Source organism: Myotis nattereri (assembly GCF_964212035.1).
Source record: "Myotis nattereri genome assembly, chromosome: 6".
NCBI lineage: Eukaryota > Metazoa > Chordata > Mammalia > Chiroptera > Vespertilionidae > Myotis > Myotis nattereri.
Genome location: NC_138081.1, coordinates 55,417,697 through 55,441,361, shown reverse-complemented (window position 1 = coordinate 55,441,361; position 23,665 = coordinate 55,417,697). Strand labels below are relative to the sequence as shown.

Genomic DNA, 23,665 nt, shown 5'->3' with positions numbered 1-23,665 from the left:
TGTTGTGTTTGAAGAGTAAAGCCATATTATCAGCAGAACATTTCTTCTCCTGCCAAGGTGGGTTGTGAGCACCAGATCTCAGTTGCCCCAAGTTATTTAGATGAAAGGTTTTACATCACTTAGAAGTAGAATCTTATCATTCAATCTATCAAGAGACAAATATTACTACCTATTCAGATTCTAGCATGAGTTTTCTCAGCTTAGCTGTGAAGAAACCTGAATCTATTCAAGATTATGGAGCTTGGCACACAAGCTTTCATAACCTTTGAGGAAGCAGTCTGCTCTGGGGAGAGTTATAGGGAACATTCTTAACCATTCAATAGTCAAATACATGGATAATAGCTTTCAGTAGGGAAATAAGGCCTCCTACAGTAGGTGATAAAAAAAAGTCCTACACTTGAAGCATCATACAGAGTTTTGATCTGATGCCCAGCATACTCATGAGTATGTCATTTGAGAAAGTGTAGGACTTCCATTTTAAGTAATGAGGTCAATAGTAATTTGATTTCTTCCCAAGGGGCCTGTGTCTATTGAGTAAATAAGTAAGGTCCACCACTGTGGGCAGGTCCTAAACAGTTTTGATGGTTAAAAAGCTTTACCAGTTTTTTTAAAAATATATTTTTTATTGATTTCAGAGAGGGAGAGAGAGAGAGATAGAAACATCAGTGATGAAATAATCATTGCTTCTTGCACACGCCCTACTGGGGATTGAGCCTGCAACCTGGAATCTGTTTGCATGACCCTGATGGCCGAACACCACACCTTCCATTAGAATCTATTACTATTCAGCTTTCTTAAAGGAAGGATACGTTTCTTATAAAAGGATTTGAACTTGAATTTCAACATGACATTGAGTTCTGTCTGATGTGTTTTTTTATGGACTATACCAGACTTTAGGGGGCTACCAGATAGTCTTTATTGGATAAAGAGAGAGAATAGCTGATTGCCCAAATACAGGACAGCCAAGACAGAAATGAAATGAAGGGGCAAACTTCTCCTGGGATGCAGTTTGAGGTGAGTGCTCTGTATTCCTCATTCTCAGGAGGCGTATTTGGGAAAGTGAAACTGGGGAGCCCTATATAACTTTTGTTGTTGCTAATCTTCACCGAGGATATTTTTCCATTGATTGTTAGAGAGCGTGGAAGGGAGGGGGAAAGACAGAGAGACACACATTGATTAGTTGCCTCTGGCATGCTCAGGGCACCAGGGATTGAGCCTACAACTGAGGTACATGCCCTTCATTGGAATTGAGCTCATGACCCTTCAGTCCGTGGGCCAGATGCTCTATCCACGGAGCCAAATTGGCTAGGGCCCCCTATAACTCTTATACCCCTTAAATCTCACCATTTCAGTCAAATATGTAGTCAGACACAGAAGTAACAATATTGCAGCAACTTAAAGAAATCTCTGGCCAGCTCACAGTTGATTGAGAACAAAGGTTGCTGAATTGAATCCCAGTCAGGACACATGCCTGGGTTGCATGCTCGATCCCCTTGGGGGTATGATGTTTCTCTCTCCCTCTCTCTCTAAAATTCAATTAAAAACTTAAAAAACAAAACAAAAACGAAGGCTGATCGTCAATGGCCAGTAACACTGCGTCATCGTTAGACATGTTCTCTAAGACTGCCAGGAGCTGTTGTTTAATGTTATTAAATTATATTAATAAATGAGTCTGAGCAGGCATTTGCCTCCTCCTGAGCAATACTTTCCTAATCTAGATTTCCTGTGTGCATTTTTCATAACTGCTGGAAAGTTTTCTAAAATTATAATATCTGCCCATAGAGGCTTTGAGTGGCGTTCAGGAGGTGCTCATGAGGACTGTAGTACAGAGAAGCAAGGGCAACCTGTTCCTTGTAGTGGGGAATGTACGTATTTCTGAGTTTCATCATAGGGGGTTTTAAGAGCCAGGATGTCAAAGAGAAGACTGGGAGGAAGAGGTGAGATGATTTGTTTTGATGGTCAGTGGGAAATGGATCAGGATAGTTCATACAAGCTGAAAAAAAAATCTCTCTTGTGTTTTCTTTCAGAGAGTCTTATAGGAAATTGCAGGACTATCTAATTGCATCCATAATGAACTCTGAGGAGAGATTAAATTTAGGGGCTTCTTCTGTTGTCCCCCTCACCCATTTTTATCTTTTACCAGAGTGTGAGCCAATTGGTGCAGCTAGTAGATGGCCGAAAATTGTCAAAGTTGATGATTTTAATTCTGAGATTTATTCATAGGACCATGAATAACCTCACATATAAGATACCACCTCCCATCACCATCTCCCCCATCCCCCCAGCTGAAAGAATTAATACTCAGTGATTTTAGACTACGGTGGGAATATGAACAGGAGCTCTTTAAAGGAAGTGGCCAGTCATATTATTTCCGACAAAGAGAGTTTGGTCAGGAGTATGAGAGAGAACAGAAAGGAGATTTTATTTTCTCTGTAGCTTTGGGAGAGTCACATGTAGACCAAGAGCTTAACGAGTGAGTGTGTTCTTTGAAGGTTGCCTGGCAAGATTACTGTGCCCTGTGCTGTCCTTGGAGGAAGTACTTAAAATCTTTGTTTCTCAATTTTTCTTAAATTCCAATTTAATTAAAGGTGAGAGGAACAATTAGAAATATGAATGGTGTCCACATTAACTTCACGGAAATAATCTGTTTAAAAATTGTATCCGTACTCTAGTACAGGGGACTCTATGTAGGTGAAAGATAGAATTACTCTTTGTTTCTTAGACTAACAGAAAATGAGTGCTTGAAAATATGGCTGTTCTCTTTAATTTCTCTCTTGAACTTATATTTTCTAGCAAAGCCAGTCTTTTATCTTTTATATGTACAGAACTTGAAAATTTAGCTAAATGGTGTAAGTGGAGCTGATAGTGAGCATTAGCTGATAGTGACTAATGCTGGGGACAGAATTCATAATGGAGGAAGCAGATGTGATGCAAAGATTCATTTCTATAGCAATTTTTAGTGTTTGGAAATAAACTTTTTACCCACTATTCCACAGTGATACATGTGAAAACAAGTAATCAACTTTTACTTAGAAGTATGTTAGTGGAGACTTACTTTCCTAGGAACAGGAAATATGGCCATACATTCTTTGTGTGATTCCAAAGGAAAGAACCGGGATCGATGGTGGAAGTTCTGAGACACGTTTTGTCTCAGTATCAGGAGCTATCTAACCATAGAATAGTTTTCCCTGCCCATGAAGTAATGGAGGCATTCCTAGTGGGCTGGGGTTGAGGAATGTGGGGTAGGGAAGTGGGAAAAGGGATTTCTACACTGGGAGAGATGTTAGACTGCTTTTGTCCACAGGCAGTTCTTGTTCTGATTATTGGTGATGACTATAAAATAATTCCGTAAGTTAGAATAGCACCTTTTTGTTTGCAAAATGCTTTCACATTTTCACATTACTTTAGATATACTAGAGGCCTGATGCACAAAATTCGTGTAAGGAGATTGGCCCTCGCAGCCCTGGCTTCGTCCGAAAGGATGTCCGGAAGGTTGTTCAACTGTCTGGTCTAATTAGCATATTGTGCTTTTATTATTATAGATATTTAAATCCTCACCCAAGGATGTTTCTTGATTTGAGAGAGAGAGAGAGATTGATGTGAGCGAGAAACATTAATTGGTTGCTCCTCCCCCGCTCCCCCGTATGCACCCCAACCCCAACAGGGGATCGAATCCACAGCCTAGGTATGTGCCTTGTCTGGGAATTGAATGGGCAATCTTTTGGTGCATGGGATGATGCTCAACCAAAGAGCCACACCAGCCAGGGCTCTAGTGGGACTTTTAAGGCCCACATTGGTCTTTGCTTTTCTCTTTTTCTTTTGGTTCCCCTGCTCACCAAACCCAGCGCGTATCAACTCTGCACCTTGCTTGTTCTCTCAGTTGGGCTTGAATCTTCAGCCATCCCTCAGCAAGTCTGATGTATCCTGAGCCCCTCACCTCCCAGGGTTTCTGGTATATTCAGCCTTCGTTTGCCCTCACCAGAGGTTCCAGTCCACACTTCCAACCTGGAGACTGACAGGGAGTTACAGGTACTCAGATATTCCTCAGCTGCTTCTGTTCATCCCTACAGAAGCCAGTGGGGTGGTTCAGCTACTGCTCCTAGGAAAAATGGCCATACATTCTTTGACTTATCACCCATGCCTGCTTCCTCAGAACCCTTCAGAAGTGCCCCTTAATACTTTGGTTTTGCTAAAATCCTCGGATTGTGAGATCTGGGACCACTGGCAAGACCTGGGAGTGCTCAGACTCGAGACTTCAGCTTGGTTTGGCTGTGGTTGGCTGTCTCTAAGCAGTCAAATCTAAATTCAGGTTCCCTCTTAAAAACACTTCCTGCCAAGGCCTCAAAGGCCAAAGCTGAAACAATTTGAGCAACAAAATAAATAATGAGAGTACTGGATTATGAGCCACAGAATAAAATAATTATCCATAAGTGCATACTTAACATAAATAAATAATTGAACACATTAGTAAATGAGGGATGAAGTGAACAGTAGACATTTAATCAATACATGTAGAAGGAATGAGATAGAAAATCTTGATTAGGCAAACACTACGGAAGTAATTGTTTCAGATAACATCCACCAATGGGTGTTAAAAAAATCAAAGGGCCAACGTTTGTGGACAAACAGGAGATTTATACAGTCTCAAAATATCTCTCCTAAGGTTATTAATCGCAAAAGGAAAAATAGTACCATGACAGTGAAGAAACCTCACAGACACTACCTTTATCACATGGTCAAAGTTAACATCTCCAGTGACGAGACATGGACATTATAGACCCTCTGATTTGATGCTCTGAGAAGGTGTATTTGTCAGGGTTCCCAGAGAAACAGACCAATAGATTATGTGAAAAAAAAATTTAGTATAAAGACTTAGTATAAGTCTCATGCAATTATGGAAGCTGACAGTCCAAAGGTCTGCAGGGTGAGTTGGCAAGCGTGGACCCAGGATGGCTGATGGTGTGGTTTGAGGCAGGAAAAGCCATGTCCCAGTTGGAAAGCAGTCAGGAATGAAGGGTTCTTTCTTGCTTGGAAGAGAGTCAGCCTTTCTGTTCTAGTCAGACCTTCAACTAATCAGACATGGCCCACCCACATAAGAGAGGGAAATCTTTTCCTCAGTCTACCACTTAAATGTTCATCTTATACAAGACACCCTCACAGAAGCACCCAAAATAATGTTTGACCAAATAACTGAGCACTTCATAGCCTAGTCAAGTTGGCAAAAAAGAAATTAACCACTACCGAAGGGTACAGTAATACTTTTCTGGTATTCTTGCCAAAAATACATGACCTAATCTAATCATAAAAAACCTTAGACAAACCAAGATTGGTGAACATTTTACAAAAGAACTGACCAGTATTCTTTAAAAGTTCAAGGTTATGAAAGAGAAGGGAAGACTGAGCAATTTCATAGGTCGAGGAGAAAGGAGGCATGACAACTAAATGCAATGTGAGCTCATGGACTGGATCCCGGAATGGAAAAGAACATTAGCTGAAAAACTAATAAAATTTGAATGATGTCTGTAGTGCAGTTAATAGTATTGTATTAATGTTAATTTCCTAGTTTTGATAAATGTACTGTGGTTCTATAAAATGTTAATATTAGCAGAAGGTGGTTGAAGAGTACACGGCAACTCAGCTATTTTTATAACTTCTGTGAGTCTGAAATTATTTAAAAATAAAATGTTTTTAAAATGCTACCTGCCATTGGGTACTCTAAGGACTTTTTAGTAACAGGATATTTTTATATTCTTTAAATTTATAAATGTTGTATGTGTATACACATATAATTTTGTATCTACCATTCACTATTTCCACAAATGATAAATTTCATCAGTTTTGTTTGCTAGCACCTTTTAGGAAAATATATTTTTACTGATTTCAGAGAGGAATGGAGAGGGAGAGAAAGATAGAAACATCGATGATGAGAATCACTGATCGGCTGCTTCCTGCATGCCCCACACTGGGGATTGAGCCTGCAACCCGGGCATATGCCCTGACCGGGAATCAAACTGTGACCTCTTGGTTCATAGGTCGACGCTCAACCACTGAGCCACTCTGGCTGGGCTGTTTGCTTACACCTTTTAAAAATCCTGAAACTTCTGCTCCCTCTATATTCTATATTCCTCATGGTAAAGCATCTTTTTGTAAACATCCACAGCTCAGCCCTCCTGTTGCTCCATGGGGTCCTTATTGCTGAGATGATGGCCCACGAGGCATGTGAGGCAGAGCAAAGAGCGATGGGCGGGAAGTCAGGGACCTGGTGCCAGCATTCTTAGCCTGGTTCTGTCACCAACTCAGTGCCCTTCCAGTTTTAGTGTTCTGAGGCCAGTGGCAAAACCTACATGCGCTAGTTCACGTATGGTTTCAAATTATTATATTTTTTATTATTTTTCTTTTTATCAACATCCTATGTGTTCCATTTTTAGGTTTCTGAAGTTTTTTGTTTTTTTTTTAAATCAGTTTTTCCTCTTGTCTTGGATTGTACAGTGGACTTCACAGATTTCTCTCAGCATTGTACCCTGAGACTTTTTAGCAATTTGAGATAATTTCTTTTTCCCTTTTGATCAGAAAGAAGTTCTCCTCTATCTTTTCTTCTCTGTGAAACAGTGTGTAGCCCTTCTCCTAATAGTCCCTTCAATCCTCTGTGGCTTCCAGTTGGTGGGCTTCCTTGCATTCAGGCCTTCAATGGACTGAGCCTGTCACAGCTCCCAAGGGAGCACTGGCTGGCACACCCCTCCTATCCTTGCAGGATGATGGTATAAGAGCTCTAGGCCGGGGTCCTTCTGCCTTCTGCATCACTGAATCACTGATGCCAGCAGGGGTGTGGCTGAGGCACGGAGCCAGCAGGATGCACTATTAAGCAGTAACGGACATTCTTGAGAACAAGTTATATACTTGGCTTTTTAAAAACATTTTAAAAAATATGTTTTCATTGGTATCAGAGAATGGAAGGGAGAGGGAGAGAGAGATAGAAACATCAATGATGAAAGAGAATTATGGACCAGCTGCCTCCTGCATGCCCCCTACTGGGGATTGAGCCTGCAACCAGGAATCGAACTGTGACCTCCTGGTTCATGGGTAGATGTTCAACCACTAAGCCACACTGGCCAGGCATCTATTTGGCTTTTCTTTGTTCTGTAGCCGGGGTAGTATTTTCCCCTTGTATTTCCAGTATTTGGGTAGTGGGTTTAGATCCCAGGTAAAGACTCAAATGTTGGATGAGTTGCTTGGCAATGGAAAATACCTAAGGGCTCTAGCATGGGCAACTTGCTTGTCCTCACCAGAAAAGACAATTTGGTAGGTTCAGTATATTGTACTAGTGTAGGTTATTCCCCAGTCCCTGTGGAAAGTAGAATAGAAATACATTTTTAAAAATTGCATCCAGCTCCATATGGTGGCCTTGTTGTTGTTTTAGTTTTTTGAAATCGAGGTATAATTGATGTATATATAATATTGTGCAAATTGGGACGTACACCTTATTGATTTTATATATGTATATATTGCAATATAATTACTACCGTAGGGTTCACCAGCACCTTTATAATAGCATCAATTTGTTAGATTGCATTCCCCTCCTAGTTTGCCTGTGTGTTGTCATCAGGTATTTAATTTTCTCAGCTTGCCACTCAGGAACAGAGAAACAGGCAGATATTTGTAGAGTACAGCATGTAGAGCCATGCCTGACGTGTAGGAAACACTGTATTAGAGTTTGCTAAATAAAAATAAGAAATTACCTTTACTTTCAAAGAGCTCACCATTTAGTTGGAAAGATAAAATGAACAAATGAAAAACAACCAATATATGGTTCAAGAAATTGAGGTTAATTGGCATTAAATGACTTAAAATTCTATAGGGTTGTACGTGTAAAAGTGAGATTTGAACACAGGGCTGTCTGAATTAAAAGCTACTGTTGCCACCAGATAAAGTGAACACAGAAAGCTTTGAAGCTGAACCTCGTAAAATGATAGTCTTTATCGTATGGAGGGAAGTGAGGAGCACATAGGTTTGGGGGGAGAAGAAGAGGGGTAAGTTTAGCATGAGCAGTAGGAAGCATAAAGTGTCCTGGGGACTGTGGGGTGTTCCTTAGAATAGATTTATTAGAGAAAGGGAGGCATGCGGAATAAAACTGGAACATGGGTTGGAGGCCGAGTATAATGAGTTTGAATTCATAGTTAAGTTTGAACTTTTACTTTATAACCCATTTTGTAAACCATTAAAGGTATTTGTGAAAGGGAGGGATATGATGAAAGAGTGTCTTAGAGAGTTACGTTCAGGGGTATGGGATGGACTGGAGATCCAGAGGGACCATCGTCATGAGAACTAATGTTTATTGAGTCACCCAGATATGGTGCTATGTGCTCTACATGCATTATGCATTACTCCTCACAGCAGCTCTAAGAAATGGGCACCGTTAATATCATCTCCTTTTTCTAGATGGGAAAACTGAGGTTTTAAGAGTTTTAAGACCAGGCTCCCACAGTGAACTAGGTGGATCACTTCCACCTGTGCTGCCTCTACATGCTATAGCACCTGACGGTGGCCCAGGAGACAACCCAGGCCGGATGTGATAGTCAAGGTGACAAGGCCTGAACTAGGTCAGTAGTGGTGCAAATGAGAGATGGGAGCAGCAGTGTGAAACTTCCTGTAATTTTACAGCTTTTCTTTATGTAGTGTTTCCCATGGAGCTGGTCTTCAGTGGTGAGAACCTTGCCAAGAGCCAGGGGGCTTCATGGAAAACCTTGCCTCCAAACTTCTTAACTAACTTAGGCCTCTTGTTTTCCCCAAGGAAATGTATTAAATTAATAAAGTAAGTGCTGAGTTTGGTGTGCTTGGCTTGGGTTACTTTTGAGATGGTTTAAGCAAACTTCCAGGTGTTCTCAAGCTTTAATCACTAGAATTGGAGACGAAGAGGTACCTCCAGGTCTGTGGGTGATCGGTTGTCCTTTTTTTCCACGAACCTCCTCCCTTATCTGTTTATCTTGACATCTTCCCAGTTACTTCCCTGCTTTGCAATTGTTTGGGTTAATATATCACAGAATTGTTCAATTTGTTTTACTTTTGTTTCTCATTTTTTGAAAGAAAGAGGGGTGCATGCATTTTGACTCTGCAAATCTTTTGACTCACAGTTAAATGAGCACATAATGCAAGTGTGCTGAGTGCCGTGTGACCGTGCGGGGCAGCACAGGCCAGCAGTGACCACTCTGTTCTGTCTGCTGCAGGTGACAAGAAGTACATCATGGGGCCCAAGTTCTCCACGCTCGATGCCACCGTCTTTGGACACTTGGCACAGGCAATGTGGACCTTACCTGGGACGAGACCTGAGCGGTTGATCAAAGGCAAGCACCACGAACCTCTTCAGGTTTTGAGAGTTGCTGGGAGGGTGCAGGGGAGGAGTAACACAATGGAGAATTCTAGGCTGATGCCTGGGAGCTTGATGGAGACACCAGGCGGTGGTATCCAGGGCCAGGGTGTTTTCTGTGATCAGCATATGTACGGGCGGGGGGGGGGGGGGGCGGATACTGGGCTTCTGACCTGCCGTCTTGTTCATGTTGTGTTCTGGCAAAGCTGACACAAATCTTGCCATGTCTACACGGGGCTTTTCTCCCGGCTCCTTACGTATTGACATAACACTTGTTGCTGAAATATGGCTTGAGTTCTTATAGCAAGGGTTCCTAGTACCCTTGTTTTGTTGGTCTTCACTATTTTCTTTGGGATGGTGGTAGTTGACCACTTTCTCGTGTGTCCACTGCTGCAGCAAGCACAGTGGGCTGATGGACTCACTGCTCCTTTTGTCTCACCTGATTTTAGATTTTTCACATGTAGGTGAAAGTACACTATTCTGTGTCGTTTGAGTTCAAAGCACTCCTTTCTCCTATTTCAGTAGTGTCTGTAGATCAGACAATGAGGAAAGTGTCAATAAATGCTTTGTAAGTCTGGTGCTATGCAAAGTTTTATATTAATACTAGAGGCCTGGTGCATGAATTTGTGCACGGAGGTGGGGCTGTGGGAGGTTGGCCAGCTGTTGGGGGGGGGACTGTGGGAGGTTGGCCAGCTGTGGGGGAGGGACCATGGGAGGTTGGCCACCGGCTCCCAAGGAGGGAGCCAGCCCTCGGCCCCCATGGGAAAGGGGCATGTCCGCCACCACCCACCACTGGTTCCCTGTCCCAGCCTGGCCTGAAGGCCCCGATGGGGTTGGGAGAGGAGGTGATGGTTCCCAGCTGGGTGTGGAAGGAACAGATGCCAGACGCTGACGTCGCTGTCGGTGCCCCGCCACTGCGAAGTTCCCCGCCTTCCCCCCCCTCCTTCCTTCACCACCATGCCACCACCGCTGTGGGGCAGGCGGCACCTGGAAAAGGGAGAGGATGGGAGCGAGATAAACGCTTGTGTCGAGGGCTAACTTTCAATAGATCGCAGCAAGGGAGCTGCTCTGCTACGTATGAAACCCCAACCCAGAAGCAGGTCTCTACCAATGGCTTAGCACCAGAGGCTGATGGGGGCCAGCCAGCCAGGGGGAGGGGTCGCGGGAGGTTGGCTGTGGGAGTGCACTGATCACCAGGAGGCAGCTCCTGTGTTGAGCTGGTGGTCAGTGTGTGTCACAGCGACTGGTTGACTGGTCATTCAGTCGTAACAGTCGCTTAGGCTTTTATATATATAGATTATTTGTACATTTTGACCAAAGAAACACAATCGTGTATTTTTGTTGTGTGATATTGGCTGTGAGACCTGTCAGAATTACAATTCTAGACTGGAGGGGTAGAAGTGGGGATGAGTGGAACCTGAGCTAGAGATGAACATACATACCTGTGGGGGTGGGGTTGGTAGCCAGGAGTAAATTTCATGTTGGCAAGGGGTTCAGGAAACATCAGCTTAACTTGGGTTGATGTCAAGGAACCAGATATTGGCGTGTATGTGTGTGTGTATTTGTGCATGTGGCTTGTGTATGGTGGAGTTGGGGTGGTGAGATAAACAAGGTAATGGGGGCCTCTGGGAGAGGCTTCCTTTGCATTGCTGGTGGGAACTGTTTAGAGTCATCTCCAGTTTGAAGCAGTGCCTAAACAAGTGCCTGGGGACTAGGAATGTGGGGATCAAGGTTCGATATTTAGGTTTGGGGAAGGGGGTTGACAAGAGTTAATCAAGGTGTTTATGCTCCAACTGAGCAGGCTGGGCATGTAGATGAGATCACCAGTGCGTAGCATATAGAATGCTCTCAATTACTGTTGGATGGGTGGAAGGATGGAAGGAACCAAGCAAGGCAGAATTGTACATGAACCTGAGGCAGGCGAGCAGCCATGTGTGGTGATCATGGGTGGGTAGGTGGGGAGATTGGCTGGTGAAGCTGTAGCTGTGTGTGTGTGTGTACTTACGTGCACTCATGTGCATGCCCAGAAGTTCAGACCAGGCTATTGGTAATAGGAGTCACTCTCCAGATCCTGCTATTGGTGAGGCTGGGGCTCCAGGTACGTGGCCTGGCTTGGTTGGAATGGTTCAGGCATTAATGGAAGATCTTCTGGACTTCCGCTGAGTGGGGCTAGGGATAGTATGGATTGATATCAAATTTCCTAAATGATCAGTGTAGAGATGGTCCTTGTGATGTGTTGGAACTTATCTACTAGTAATTTGAATGTTATCATATTGGTGATATTTATAGCTTTTACAATATTAGTTTCCCTTTTTTAATCTGAATTTCCACAGTGGTCTAAAATGTATTGATTCCTTTTAGTTCATTTAGGAGTGTGTTTTATATTTACTCTCCTTTCTTGTTACTTTCCACTCCCTCCCTCTGATTCTCTACCACACCACCCTTACACACCCACTAGCACAGCCCCCACATCTACTTACTTCTACACACATGCCCCATACACACTCACTTGTACACATACACTTACACTCCTAGCCAAGCATATTCGCACATACGCATGCACAGACACACACCTTATGCATACACACATGCACATCTCTTGCGGTGACCTGTTAGTCAGAAGCACTCAGGAATCCATCATCAGTGGAATTCTCAGATCCTGTAGTATCTATCCCTTCTTGCAGAAAAAGCATCTTTTGTAATTTATTTATGACTTGGCCCTTTCCTCTATTACTTTCTGGAAGGACTTGAGGCATTTAGTGTTCTTTTTAGAGGATTGATCAGCCTTTTTGGAGGATTGATTTTGAGTCCTATCCTGAGACACACACATTTGGGGAAATCTTACACCATCATCTGCAGGGGCCTTCTGGAACACAGCTGCATGCACTTTGATTCTTAAAACAAGTTAGTAGCTTTCAGCTCTCCCCGGGGATGGGTGTAGCATGAATTATTCAAGTGCAGAGAGTTTCCAAATCCCATTTTAGTCATTAGATTCAGGTCCCTTCAAAACCTTTGGATCCAAGCTACTAACATGCAGGCACACTGCAAATTTCGTCTCAACTTCTTCTCTGCCTTTGTTTTTTCTGTGATGGAGACTTTCCCAAGAAGTAACGAGAGAAAGGAGATGTAGAAACAGCCGAGCCTGGATAATTTAGAACTGACTCAAACCCTGGAGTGTGAATGGCTTGGGTCAGACAGTGTGCTGCCTTAGCTTTGAAACACCCATGTGTGTGAGTGTATAAATATTAGCTTTTTGGTTCTACATATTATTGACAATATGTAGCCATAGAAGCTACTTCTGGAACCTTCTAGATTAATGAGAAATGTTCCTTAATTTAGGTGAGTGAAGGGACAGACTATGAATAATCAGCAATTCTTAAAATATGTATTTGTTTCTGTAGCTAGATCTCTGTAGATATAAATATATGAAATATTATTTTCTTAACTGGAGATAATTTAGACAAGATAGATAGAAAAGTTAAAAAGGTAAAAAACAACTTGTGACCCCCATCACTCACAGAGAACTGCTATTAACATTGTGGTATATATATTCATCTTATATCAAGTAAATGAATATTTTTAAAAATTGAGATCATAATATCAATACAATCATAACCTAGAGTTTTTAAATTATCTATGTAAATTGCCATATGTGATTAATCTTCTTTTTTCTGGACTTGTGGTTTATTTCAAATAAATTTTACTAATATTCCATAGTGAATATTGTATAAATATATACTCCTGCTTATCACTGCCTATTTAATTACACTTCAAGTTGGGGAATTACTGTCTCAAAGGGTATAAGCTCTTGGTCTATATGGCTAAGTTGCTTTCTAGAAAGACTTTAGCAGTTTATATTCTCACAAACGTTTGAAAACACTTTAAATTTTGTTCCTCAATTAGGGTTGCATATAATTTATTTTGAAATTTTTGCCATTTTTATAGTCAAAAAAGAATCTTCTCAGTTTTATTATCAGCAACACTCTTAATGAGGAGTCACATGACATATTGATCAGAGTATACTTATTAGAGAACTAGAGGCCTGGTGCATGAAAATTCATGCACTGGAGGGGGGGCGTCCCTCAGCCCGGCCTGCCCCTCTTACAGTCCGGGACCCCTCAGGGGCATGAGGCGACCCAGTGATCAGGGGAAGGCGACGCCCCATCACACCTCTGCTGCTGCCACTGCCGGCAGCGCAAGCCTCGGCCGACCCTGGTTACCTGAGCCTTGGCCGGCCCTGGTTACCTGAGCCTCGGGCTGGCCCTGGGCAGCTGGGCAGCCGACATCTGAGGTTTGCCTGTGCCCTTGGGCCAGCCCTGGGTGGCTGGGGGGACTGAGGGGACTGGGGGACTCCAGAGGCAGGCACCCCGGCAGGGCTGGGGGGACTGGGTGCTGCCATCTTGTGGCTGTGGGCGCCGCCATCTTTGAGGGCAGGGCAGTCAATTAGCGTATTCCCTCCTTATTGGCTGTGGTTGCTGCCATCTTTGCGATGGTGTGAGGATCTATTAGCATATTCCCTCTTTATTAGATAGGATTGCCTGTGGACTTGGGCTCTCTTTAAACAGACACAGAGACTGGAGAGCTGCCCAGGAAAGTGAAACGGAAGCAACAGAAGGGAATGGGTTCTGCGATGCCTCTGCTCACCCTGCAGAGCCATATCCAAACCACACAACCTAACGCTGGTTTTCTGAATTTGTAAGAAATACAACTCTGTGTTCTAAGAAAAGCCTTGATCAGCAACTCTTTTGCCAACAGTTATTTATTGCACTTAGACTTTATTTTTTGCTTATTCTCTGACAGGTTAAAAGGTAGGAAAAATGCTGGATATGCTTGAAAAACAAAGGAGTCCTCACTCTTGCTGTGCTCCACCCGAAGTGTTCAGGAAAGGTTGTTGTGGGGGCATTCAGGTCCCAGCAAAGGGCTGGCTCAGAGGACTTGTGTGGGTCTTTGGATTTTGAAATATATGAATTAGTGCCCTTTCGCTTCAAGGAGACGCGGGCAAGGGCCTGTCCTCATTAGGGAGTGTCCTCATTAGGGCATTCAAGTTTGCGAAGGACTTTTCTGGGAGGATATCTCAGTGCCCTTCCTGCCCGTGTGACAGAATGCTAATGGGAGCAACCAAGAGCATGGCCAGCACCTTGCACAGGTGTGGAACCGGGAGATGCTGAGCAAATACCTGGAGCCCAACTGAGTGTGTGTGGGCACTGGCTCCACGTTTTCCAAATATTTGCTAGTTAATGACCAAGGGCTGGGCAGGTGGTGCTGGGAGAGGTTGGCAGGCTTCTCCTCACTCGCCCTCCTGCCATGCAGGATTGGCAGCCCGGAGAAACTGAGGCCTGGGTTCTGGGTATGGTTGCCAATCTCTTCAGTGTCAAATTGTACAAAGTGTTTCTGAATATTAGAGAAATTGGAGTGACACGGGAAAATAAAAGGAGTCACCTTTTTCAAAGAATGGTGGGGGATAGTTCCATTGGAGAAACTCCCAGAGAAGAGCTCTTTATTCTGTCTGGGAGTGTGCTCCGGTTAGAGGGCCGTTTGGCTTTCTGATGAATATCCTGTCCAGGTGTTTGTGAGTATCACTGATCACTCACTAGTATTTTACTAATTTATTTTATTCATTTTTAAATTAAAAATGTAATACATGATTGTCACAATAAGTTGAAAAATACAGGTATATTTTCAAAGATTTTTGCCCTCCCCTCATCCATATCCAATACCACCCCCCAAGGAATAACCAGTATTAAGGATTTGGAGTCAATACTCTGTGTCTTTCTTTTTTTTTAAATCTACAAACTTACTTACATGTATATATATAGCTGTTTTGATTTGTTTTTACTATTTTAAAACAGTGAAATTACATTGTACATATTACTTTATAACTTGATTTTTTAACTTAATACACTATCATATCTCTTTAACACATTTGTACATTATTCTATAGAATTTATACACCATACTTTATTAATCAATTCTATTGATGGACACTCAAACTCTTTTCATCTTTCTTATCTTTCTTTTTTATTGACACAATTCTGTATTCAACATCCGTATACATGTAGCTTTACATACTGATACTCTTATTTTAGTAGAATAGAGTACTAAAGGTGGTCTGCCATGTATGTTTAAAATTTCAACAGACAGCATCAGATTACTTTCCAAGAAAGGTTATAGCAATTTAGACTTCCACCAGTCATGTAGTACAGTGCCTGACCTCTACATTGATGTTCAGACTTTAGTATTTACCAGTGGATGAAATTGTTATTTGATTGTTGAGTACACTTTGAAAATGTACTTTTCCTATTGTTTCACAAAGTTTGCATCTTCAATATAAGCATTTATGTTTAGTCATCTCTCTCCCTCTCTCTCTCTCTCTCTCTCTCTCTCTCTCTCTCTCTCTCTCTCCCTCTCCCCTCCCCCCCACTACATACAACCTGTTTCTACTGCCAAGTTTATCTATTATTTTGGCTGGTAGGCATGTTGAGTGGGTTCACTGATGGAAAATCTGGGCACAGGAAGGATTGGCAAAGAGAGATAAAGGTAGAACTTAATTACAGATTTTCACTCTATCAGGATCGGTGTGTGAGCTCCCAGTCCTTGCTTATCAAAGCAAACCCTTTCTTAACTGCATGATAGAATAATCACTTCCTTCATGACAAGTCATTTTGAAGGCAGCATCTTATAATTCTTTGAGAACTCAGAAAGAATTACAGAAAAATATTCTGTGACAGATGGTGCAAAGCTGTTAATTCCCAGGCCAGGCTGTCAGCTCCCCAGTAGAGGGGCAGAGTAGAGTCATAGTGAAGGGCTCGGAACCTGGGGAATGCTGGAGTTTGAATCCTGGCTCTGCCACTATCTAGAACTTGACCTTAGTCAAGGTAATTAACCTCTCTGCTGCAGTTTTCCCACTACAGATAGGGATAATAATGCTTCCTGCCTCATACAGCATTGTTGCAAGGACTAAGAGAGTCAATATGACTTCAAAAATGAACAAAGCACATCAAGCAGTGCCTGATACACAGCAAGGACTACATATGTATTTGCTATTCTTATTAACTTTTATTATTGACCAGTGAAGTGCTGTTAATGTTGCACAGTCACGAAGGGGGCAGTTCTCGGGAAGGAAGATAAAGAAACAGGCTGTAGAAAGAACAGCCACAAAGAAGTGGATAGACTCATGGATGGTGTAGATCCTGTGGCTCTTGTGACCAGATTATGACTTTCTCGCAGCTCCTAGGGAATGCACTTGATTAAGGCAAACAGGGCTGTCCCCAGGGCCTGCTGAGAAGTGACCATAAGTCATTTGTGGTGTCTCCCCACCACCTCCTTGCTGCTGCCTCCCCATCTTTATCCAACTCTTGGTTACCTGTGACTGGCAGCAATACCTGGTGAGGTGTGTCTCAGGACTGTTTCTTTTCAGGAGAAAACAGGTGAAGGTTTTGCATGTCTTTCCAAAGGGAACAGTGAGGTTGGCTTTTCTGCTTCTGGCTCCTTAGTGTGTACATAAAAATCTTTGAGTAGGGAGTGATCCGAATGGACTGTTATACAGTGTGAATTGAGCTATTATGATCTGATAGGACTGAAAATTGTACCCTGGAACCAATACAAGAACATCCTATATAATAAAAGCCTAATATGCAAATAGACCAAACAGTGGAACAGCTGGTGGAATGACCAGTTGCTATGACACACACTGACCACCAGGGGCAGACACAGGAGCTGCCCCCAGCCTGCAGGCCCCAGGCTGGCCAAGGTAGATGCCAGCAGGGGCCCCCCAATTGCCCTGCCTGTCGCCCCACAGATTAGTCCTGATCGCTGGCCAGGCCTAGGGATCCTACCCATGCATGAATTTCGTGCACCAGGCCTCTAGTTGGTTTATAGGCTTCATGAAGCAGGGAGATTTGCTTTATTGTGCTTTGTAGGGAATATGTGTTTATTTAAAAGCAGAATAGCAATCAAGATTTGAAAAATTTTGCCCAGTTGGTGTGGCGTCTCAGTGGTTGAGCATCAACCTATGAATCAAGAGATCACTGTTCGATTCCTGGTCAGGGCCCTACCCAGGTTTTAGGCTCGATCCCAGTGTGAGGCGTGCAGGAGGCAGCCGATAGATGATTCTCTCTCATCATTGATGTTTCTTTCTCCCTCTCCTTTCCTCTCTGAAATCAATTAAAAAAAAATATCTAAAAAATATTTGAAAAATTTTAATGACATGGGAAAACATTTGCATTAATGCTAACAGGAAGTAACAGTTAAGTAATAATAATGCCAATAAATAAATAGGAAAAAATACTGGGGGAAATGACACCAAAATGTTAATTGTGGTTATCTTGGATTGATAAGAGTATGGATCCTTTGTGTTTTCCTTTTTATGATTTATAGTTTCTCTATACATAGTGCTAATTTTCCAAAATGGGAATATGTTATTTTTTGATAGAAAATAAAATAGAGTAGTTATAGACTATAATTAATAGACTATTTATACAGAAACAACCTAATTGGCCTGTGATAGGAGATTGGTAATAACAAAATGAAACTATGGTACATCTGTGTAACGAAATACTGTGCAATTATCAATTGGTGATAGTGTGAAATTGAAAGATTTTAATTATATGTTAAGTGGAAAAAAGTAGGATAGGAAACAAAATATATAGTAAATGTCATACAGCAAATGTAAATATATATAAATACTATATAAAATTCTGGAAGAATGCAAATAAAAATATTATGGAAAATGGGATTATTGATAATTCTTTTATTTTTTTGTTTATCTATATTGTCTATTTCTTGCAATAAAATATGGATTACCCACCTACACAATAAATGAATGTTTATGTAACTTTTAAATATATATATTTTTTAATTTAAATTCTTTATTGTTAAATGTATTACATAAGTCTCCTTTTTCCCCCATTGACCTCTCCCTGGCCGCCCCCAACCCCCAGCACATGCCCTCCCCCTACCCCTGGGTCTGTGTCCATTGGTTATGCTCATATGCATGCATACAAGTCCTTTGGTTGATCTCTTACCCCTCACTCCCTGCCTTCCCTCATAGGTGAATATATTTTTATTGAGGGAGAGTGAGATAAAAACAGTGATGAGAGAGAATCATAGATCAGGTGCCTCCTGCACAACCTCCTGGGGATCGAGCCCGCAATCCTGGCATGTGCTCTGACCAGGAATCGAACCATGACCTCCTGGTTCATAGGTCGCCGTTCCACCACTGAGCCATGCTGGTCGAGCTTTATATAACTTTTAAAAAGTAAACATCCTAAGACTGTTTTTAGGGCAATGAAGTTCTATAAGACAGTGACAAATTACGTATTTATAAGCAATGTTGCCATCTGGTGGATTAAAGGCAAAAACGCACCCTCTTCCTTCCTCACTTGAAATTAGGAAAGGAAAGTCAAATACTGTGTTGTGTTTCAGACAAATGCCTGGATGATTTTAGCAATTTAACCATGTTCCTTTGATTCATATGGAAAAGAAGTAGTCCAGTCACTGAATGAGAACCCAATTGTTGGTGCTGCTGTGGAATTTAATTTAAAAAATGAAAAAAAAATCTACTTTACTCTGGGTACACTCATCCATAGAGGCAATTCTGAGTTATCCATTTGACGGATTATTTAGAGCAAAGTTTCCATCCTAACATAACATTTGTTAACCACTTGGCATACTGCCCAGCCCATAATAACTCTACAAATATTTATGGAATGAATGATTACCTCTGGCTGGTTTAATCCAATTGACAGTTGGTGTATTTTCATGGGCTATAAATTAATTTACATATGAACCAGTTGAAGCAAACATAAAATAATAAAATGCTTCACAAAGCCAAATGATGGTAGTGTAGCTTCCATTTCAGATAAACTATCCATCCCCAATTTTTCATCACCATAAAACTCACTCCTAAATTTCATCTAGCCCCTCACTGAATTTACCTTTTCCCACTCACCTTTCTTTTTTAAAAAAATATATTTCTTTATTGATTTCAGAGAGGAAGGGAGAAAGAGATAGAAACATCAATGATGAGAGAGGATCATTGATTGGCCGCCTCCTGCACACCCCCCACTGGGGATGGAGCCTGCAACCCAGGCATGTGCCCCTGGCCGGAATCGAACCTGGGACCCTTCAGTCCGCAGGCCAATGCTCTATCCACTGAGCCAAGCTGGTTAGGGCCACCTTTCTTATTATGTGTAGAAAGTCTAAACATTTTGACAGTTCCTTTGTGGGGAAATTTTTTTTTTTTAAGTATTTTTGATTGATTTCAGAGAGGAAGGAGCAGAAGAGAGAGAGAGAGAGAGAGAGAGAGAGAGAGAGAGAGAGAGAGAGAGATATCACTGATGAGAGAGAATCATTGATCGGCTGCTTTCTGCATGACCCCTACTGGGGACCTGAGCCCAAAACCCAGGCATGTGCTCTCACAGGCAATTGATCTGTGATCTCCTGGTCCATAGGTCGACACTCAGCCATTGAGCCATGCTGGCCAGGCTTGAAAACATTTTTAATGTCTACCTCGCCCCATTCTCCCACATCCCCCAGAAAGCCCAGCGCGGGCAGATTGCGGCCCCTGAGAGCTAACCCTGGCTGTCCTTGCCGCCCTGCAGGTGAGCTCATCAACCTGGCCATGTACTGCGAGAGGATCCGGAGGAAGTTCTGGCCCGAGTGGCACCACGACGACGACAACACCATCTACGAGTCGGAGGAGAGCAGCGAGGGCAGCAAGACCCACACCCCTCTGCTGGATTTCAGCCTTTACTCAAGGACAGAGACCTTCGAGGACGAGGGAGCAGAGAACAGCTTTTCCAGAACCCCAGACACGGATTTCACTGGACACTCGCTCTTTGATTCTGATGTGGACATGGACGACTACACAGAGCACGAGCCGTGCAAGTGACACAGCCTCGCGGGCCCTTCCTGCTGGAGCTGCCGCTGCCTGGGTCGGTCTGGGTCCCAGGTAGAAATCCACCGGAGCCGGGAAGAGGTCTCCGTGCCTGGCACCCTTCTCACAAGCGACTGGACGAGAGCAGCCTTATTTCTCTTTTGTACACACAAAACACAGAACCGTTCAGATGGCTCCATTGCAAACAAACAGGCAAACAAACAAACAAAATGTCAGCATGGTTCCTGAAATCCATTTTTGTTTTCATTAGAAAACTAATATTGTGAGGTAGACCAGGTGCAAGGGCAGGTTTTCCTCCGATGGTGTATGTGGATCCTCTCCAACCTGAGGGCTTCGTTGTGAGATGAATTCTTGAACATCCCCCATCCACCAGGGTTTGAAGGAATGAGAGATGTCGTCAGAAGAAAAGTGTAGGAGATGAATGTCCTGTGGCTGTATTTTATGTGTGTATATTGTATGTTGAGGTATAAGTGAAATAAAATCCATAGATATTCAGTGAACACCTACTATGTGCAAAGCACTGTGCTAGGTGCTAATCAGTATATGTTGTATCCCAAGCCCTGCCAGGGACCAGCTGTGTGATTTTGGGCAAGTCTCTTAATTCTTGTGTGCCTCATTCCCCCCACCTGTAAAGTGGGGATAACAATGCTCTCCACCTACCTACCTCACAGGGGTGTTGTGAGGATTCATGGGTTCCTTGTGGCGCTTTAAACCTCTTGGAAGAGGTATGACATAAACACAACATTTTATTCTTTATTGTGCTCTTCATACATTTGAAGATTTGAGGGCAAAGGAATTCCACATCCAGGCAGTAGCCACTGCAGTCCCTCCAAAAAGCCGGTCAGGTGAAACACACAAAGGCTCAGCCGGGACTCTGCCATCATGTCTCTTGGTGCCCTTGCTTGAATTGAAATCTTTTGTTGAAAGAAAAACTTGGACGTGTTTTTACAAATCATCAACAGCTACAGATGGTCTTTAATTATGTCTATTTGCAGAAACGTCTTCTCTCCATTGCCTGAACGCACCTTGGGATGTGCCCTTTGCTGATTCCTGAGTGTTAAGTAGTTTGATTTATTTGGCGGGAATAAAGTTCAGGAATATGGGCTTAATAGAGGAGAAGCGGAAAGCATTTGATTGATTTTTGGAAGCAGAAGCTAGCCAACTTGTGATATCTGTTTGAAAACAAACCTTGCAAGAGGTATTGAAAAGGGGAAGGAGGAAGAGGATCATGTTACTAGCATCAGAGCACTTTGTGCAGTGTAGACTCTATGCAGTTTTATTAATGCTACTCTTCTGGTGTTCCCAGTCATTGCCTAGTGAGAGGAAAGCAGTGCTGAGGACAAAGTTTAATGTGTTTTAGGGATCTCCCATTCATTCCCTCCCGTACTCCCACCCTCCCCTGAGAGCCCATGAACTCTGTACTGAGGCCCTTTATCTCGGAGGACACGGTTTTTGTTGATTTAAAACATTTCCAGTGAAATTTGGGGTGAAGATCCTGGGGTGGCAGCCATGGATTTGGGCTAATAGAGTCAGTGTTAAGATTTGCAACTGGAAACTAAATAGCTTCGCTTCTGATAATAACCGACTGGTGAGGTAAGGACTATTCGTTATGGGTTGGAAGAGGCACTTCTTGAAAGACAGCAATTTCTTCTGAGAAGTTCATGTACTTTACTTCAAAAAGACTGTAAATACAGCTTTTGCAAAAACAATCCTCAAATACTGTGGATGCACAGAGAGATAAAGGGGGCGAGTTTTTGAAGCTGTTTACCATTTAAGCAACTGTGTAGGGCAAGGATGTCAAACTCGCGGCCCACGGGCTACATGCCTCGTTTATTTGGTCCGTGTTAGCCTTTGAGTTTGACATGCTTGATTTAGGGGCTATGGAACAAGGAAGAAATGTTGAGATACCCTAAGTTAGAAATTCTTATTCTACAGATAACTTTGTTGTTCATATCTTATTAAGATGATTCATTTTTGAGAGGACTGTTTGATGTCTAATGAGAATGTGGTGGTGAAGATAGGAATGGATAAGCCCTTTTTTTTTTTTTTTTTGGTCTCCAGTATCATTTGGGAGGTCTGTTTGCCTCTCTTTTCTCTAGCAAGTGTGTCCCACAGCCAACTGGAGGCAGTTCTGTGTGACAAGGGAAGCTCCTGTCCTGAAGATGAATGTGATGAACAGGTGGACGTGGACCTGGCTCCACCAAGACTTACCCTTTCTCCACCCACAGCTGGAAAGACTTGTGTTTGCAATTTTGTCTATAATTTATCCTTCCTGTGTAGCACTGTTTGATGTATCTTCACTCCAAGAATGATTAAGTTACGAGTCTGTAGGTTCACATATGTTCTTTATTGTGTTGTACTTGGAGAGCAAGTGCATGGAGAGCCAACATTCAGCGTGAAGTTATGACAGTTGAGTCTATCCAGGTCACTCCCATAGGAGCTTGAATGGACATTGTACCGGGAGGCTTGGGTGCTGCCCTGACAGCTCGTGACTGGGTCATCAACATTTTGTAGGTGTAACTTGATTTGGAATCCTAGAAGGTACCACCCCCCCCCAGCCCCCCCTACCCCCCACCCCAGTATATGTTATGGCAATGAAATGACCAAGACAAAAATCACTGTGGTGGAGAATGACTTAATGCAGTCTTTATTGGGAGGGCTTTAATTTTACGTGGTTCATTCTTAAGCTAATCCAGATTTGAAGTATTTTCCAATTTGATGAACAGGTGCTATTTATTACAAAAATTAACATAAAAAATTAGGGAACATTTTGGTCATCTGGCTCAGTTGTTCAACTTCTGTATTTCTTTTTACTGGAAGGTAACTTAAGGAAGTGGCTCTTCGATGTTAACATGGTGTTGGTTGGACAGAAGACCCAGAGACCACCAGTCTTGTGTCACCTCTCACTGTGAACATAAATTCTGCCTCTCTATCCGCTTCTCTTTGCCCTCCCTGTCCCGACTCATCAGGATTAATGAGCAGCAGTAGTATGGCTTGTATGAATCAGAGTAGATACAAGGACAATATAAGTTTATTGCAGAATTGAACTATATTGTTAGAGTTTAACACTTTGTTGAATTGTAACATAATGAATTGTGAATGGTGACATTACCAAGGCCACGGGCTACCCAGAAGGCTGATCACAGACTTCGAGCAATTGGGCCGTGAGTCACCACAGCTGTCTAGTCCTCAGGTGAGCCCTGCCTATGGGTACTGGGGTAGTAGGATATGCTGGAGTTCAAAAAAGGAAGTGTTAAGGATTAGCCTCATGGGTCTTGCTTGGATTATTTGAGAGCCAGTGTCGGATCGTAGAAATGTATAGCTATGCTATGGATTATCTCAAAAGCCCCTTACAAGAGAGCCGGAGGGCATTACTGGCTCAGTGTCACAAATATTTATTTGCAGGG

General features: G+C 42.7%; 1 protein-coding gene across 1 annotated transcript in view; it reads left to right on the top strand.

Moving 5' to 3' along the window:
• Positions 1–21,012, top strand: part of FAXC (failed axon connections homolog, metaxin like GST domain containing) — a gene marked incomplete at its 5' end in the record, with an annotated part of 56,117 nt that extends 35,105 nt beyond the window's left edge. Inside the window, 2 exons of the mRNA XM_081094713.1 lie at positions 9,222–9,338; positions 19,963–21,012. Of these exons, the coding sequence (XP_080950839.1) occupies positions 9,222–9,338; positions 19,963–20,252 (407 nt within the window). The 3' untranslated portion in view covers positions 20,253–21,012. The remainder of the gene's footprint in view (positions 1–9,221; positions 9,339–19,962) is intronic.
• Positions 21,013–23,665: the final 2,653 nt, after the last annotated feature.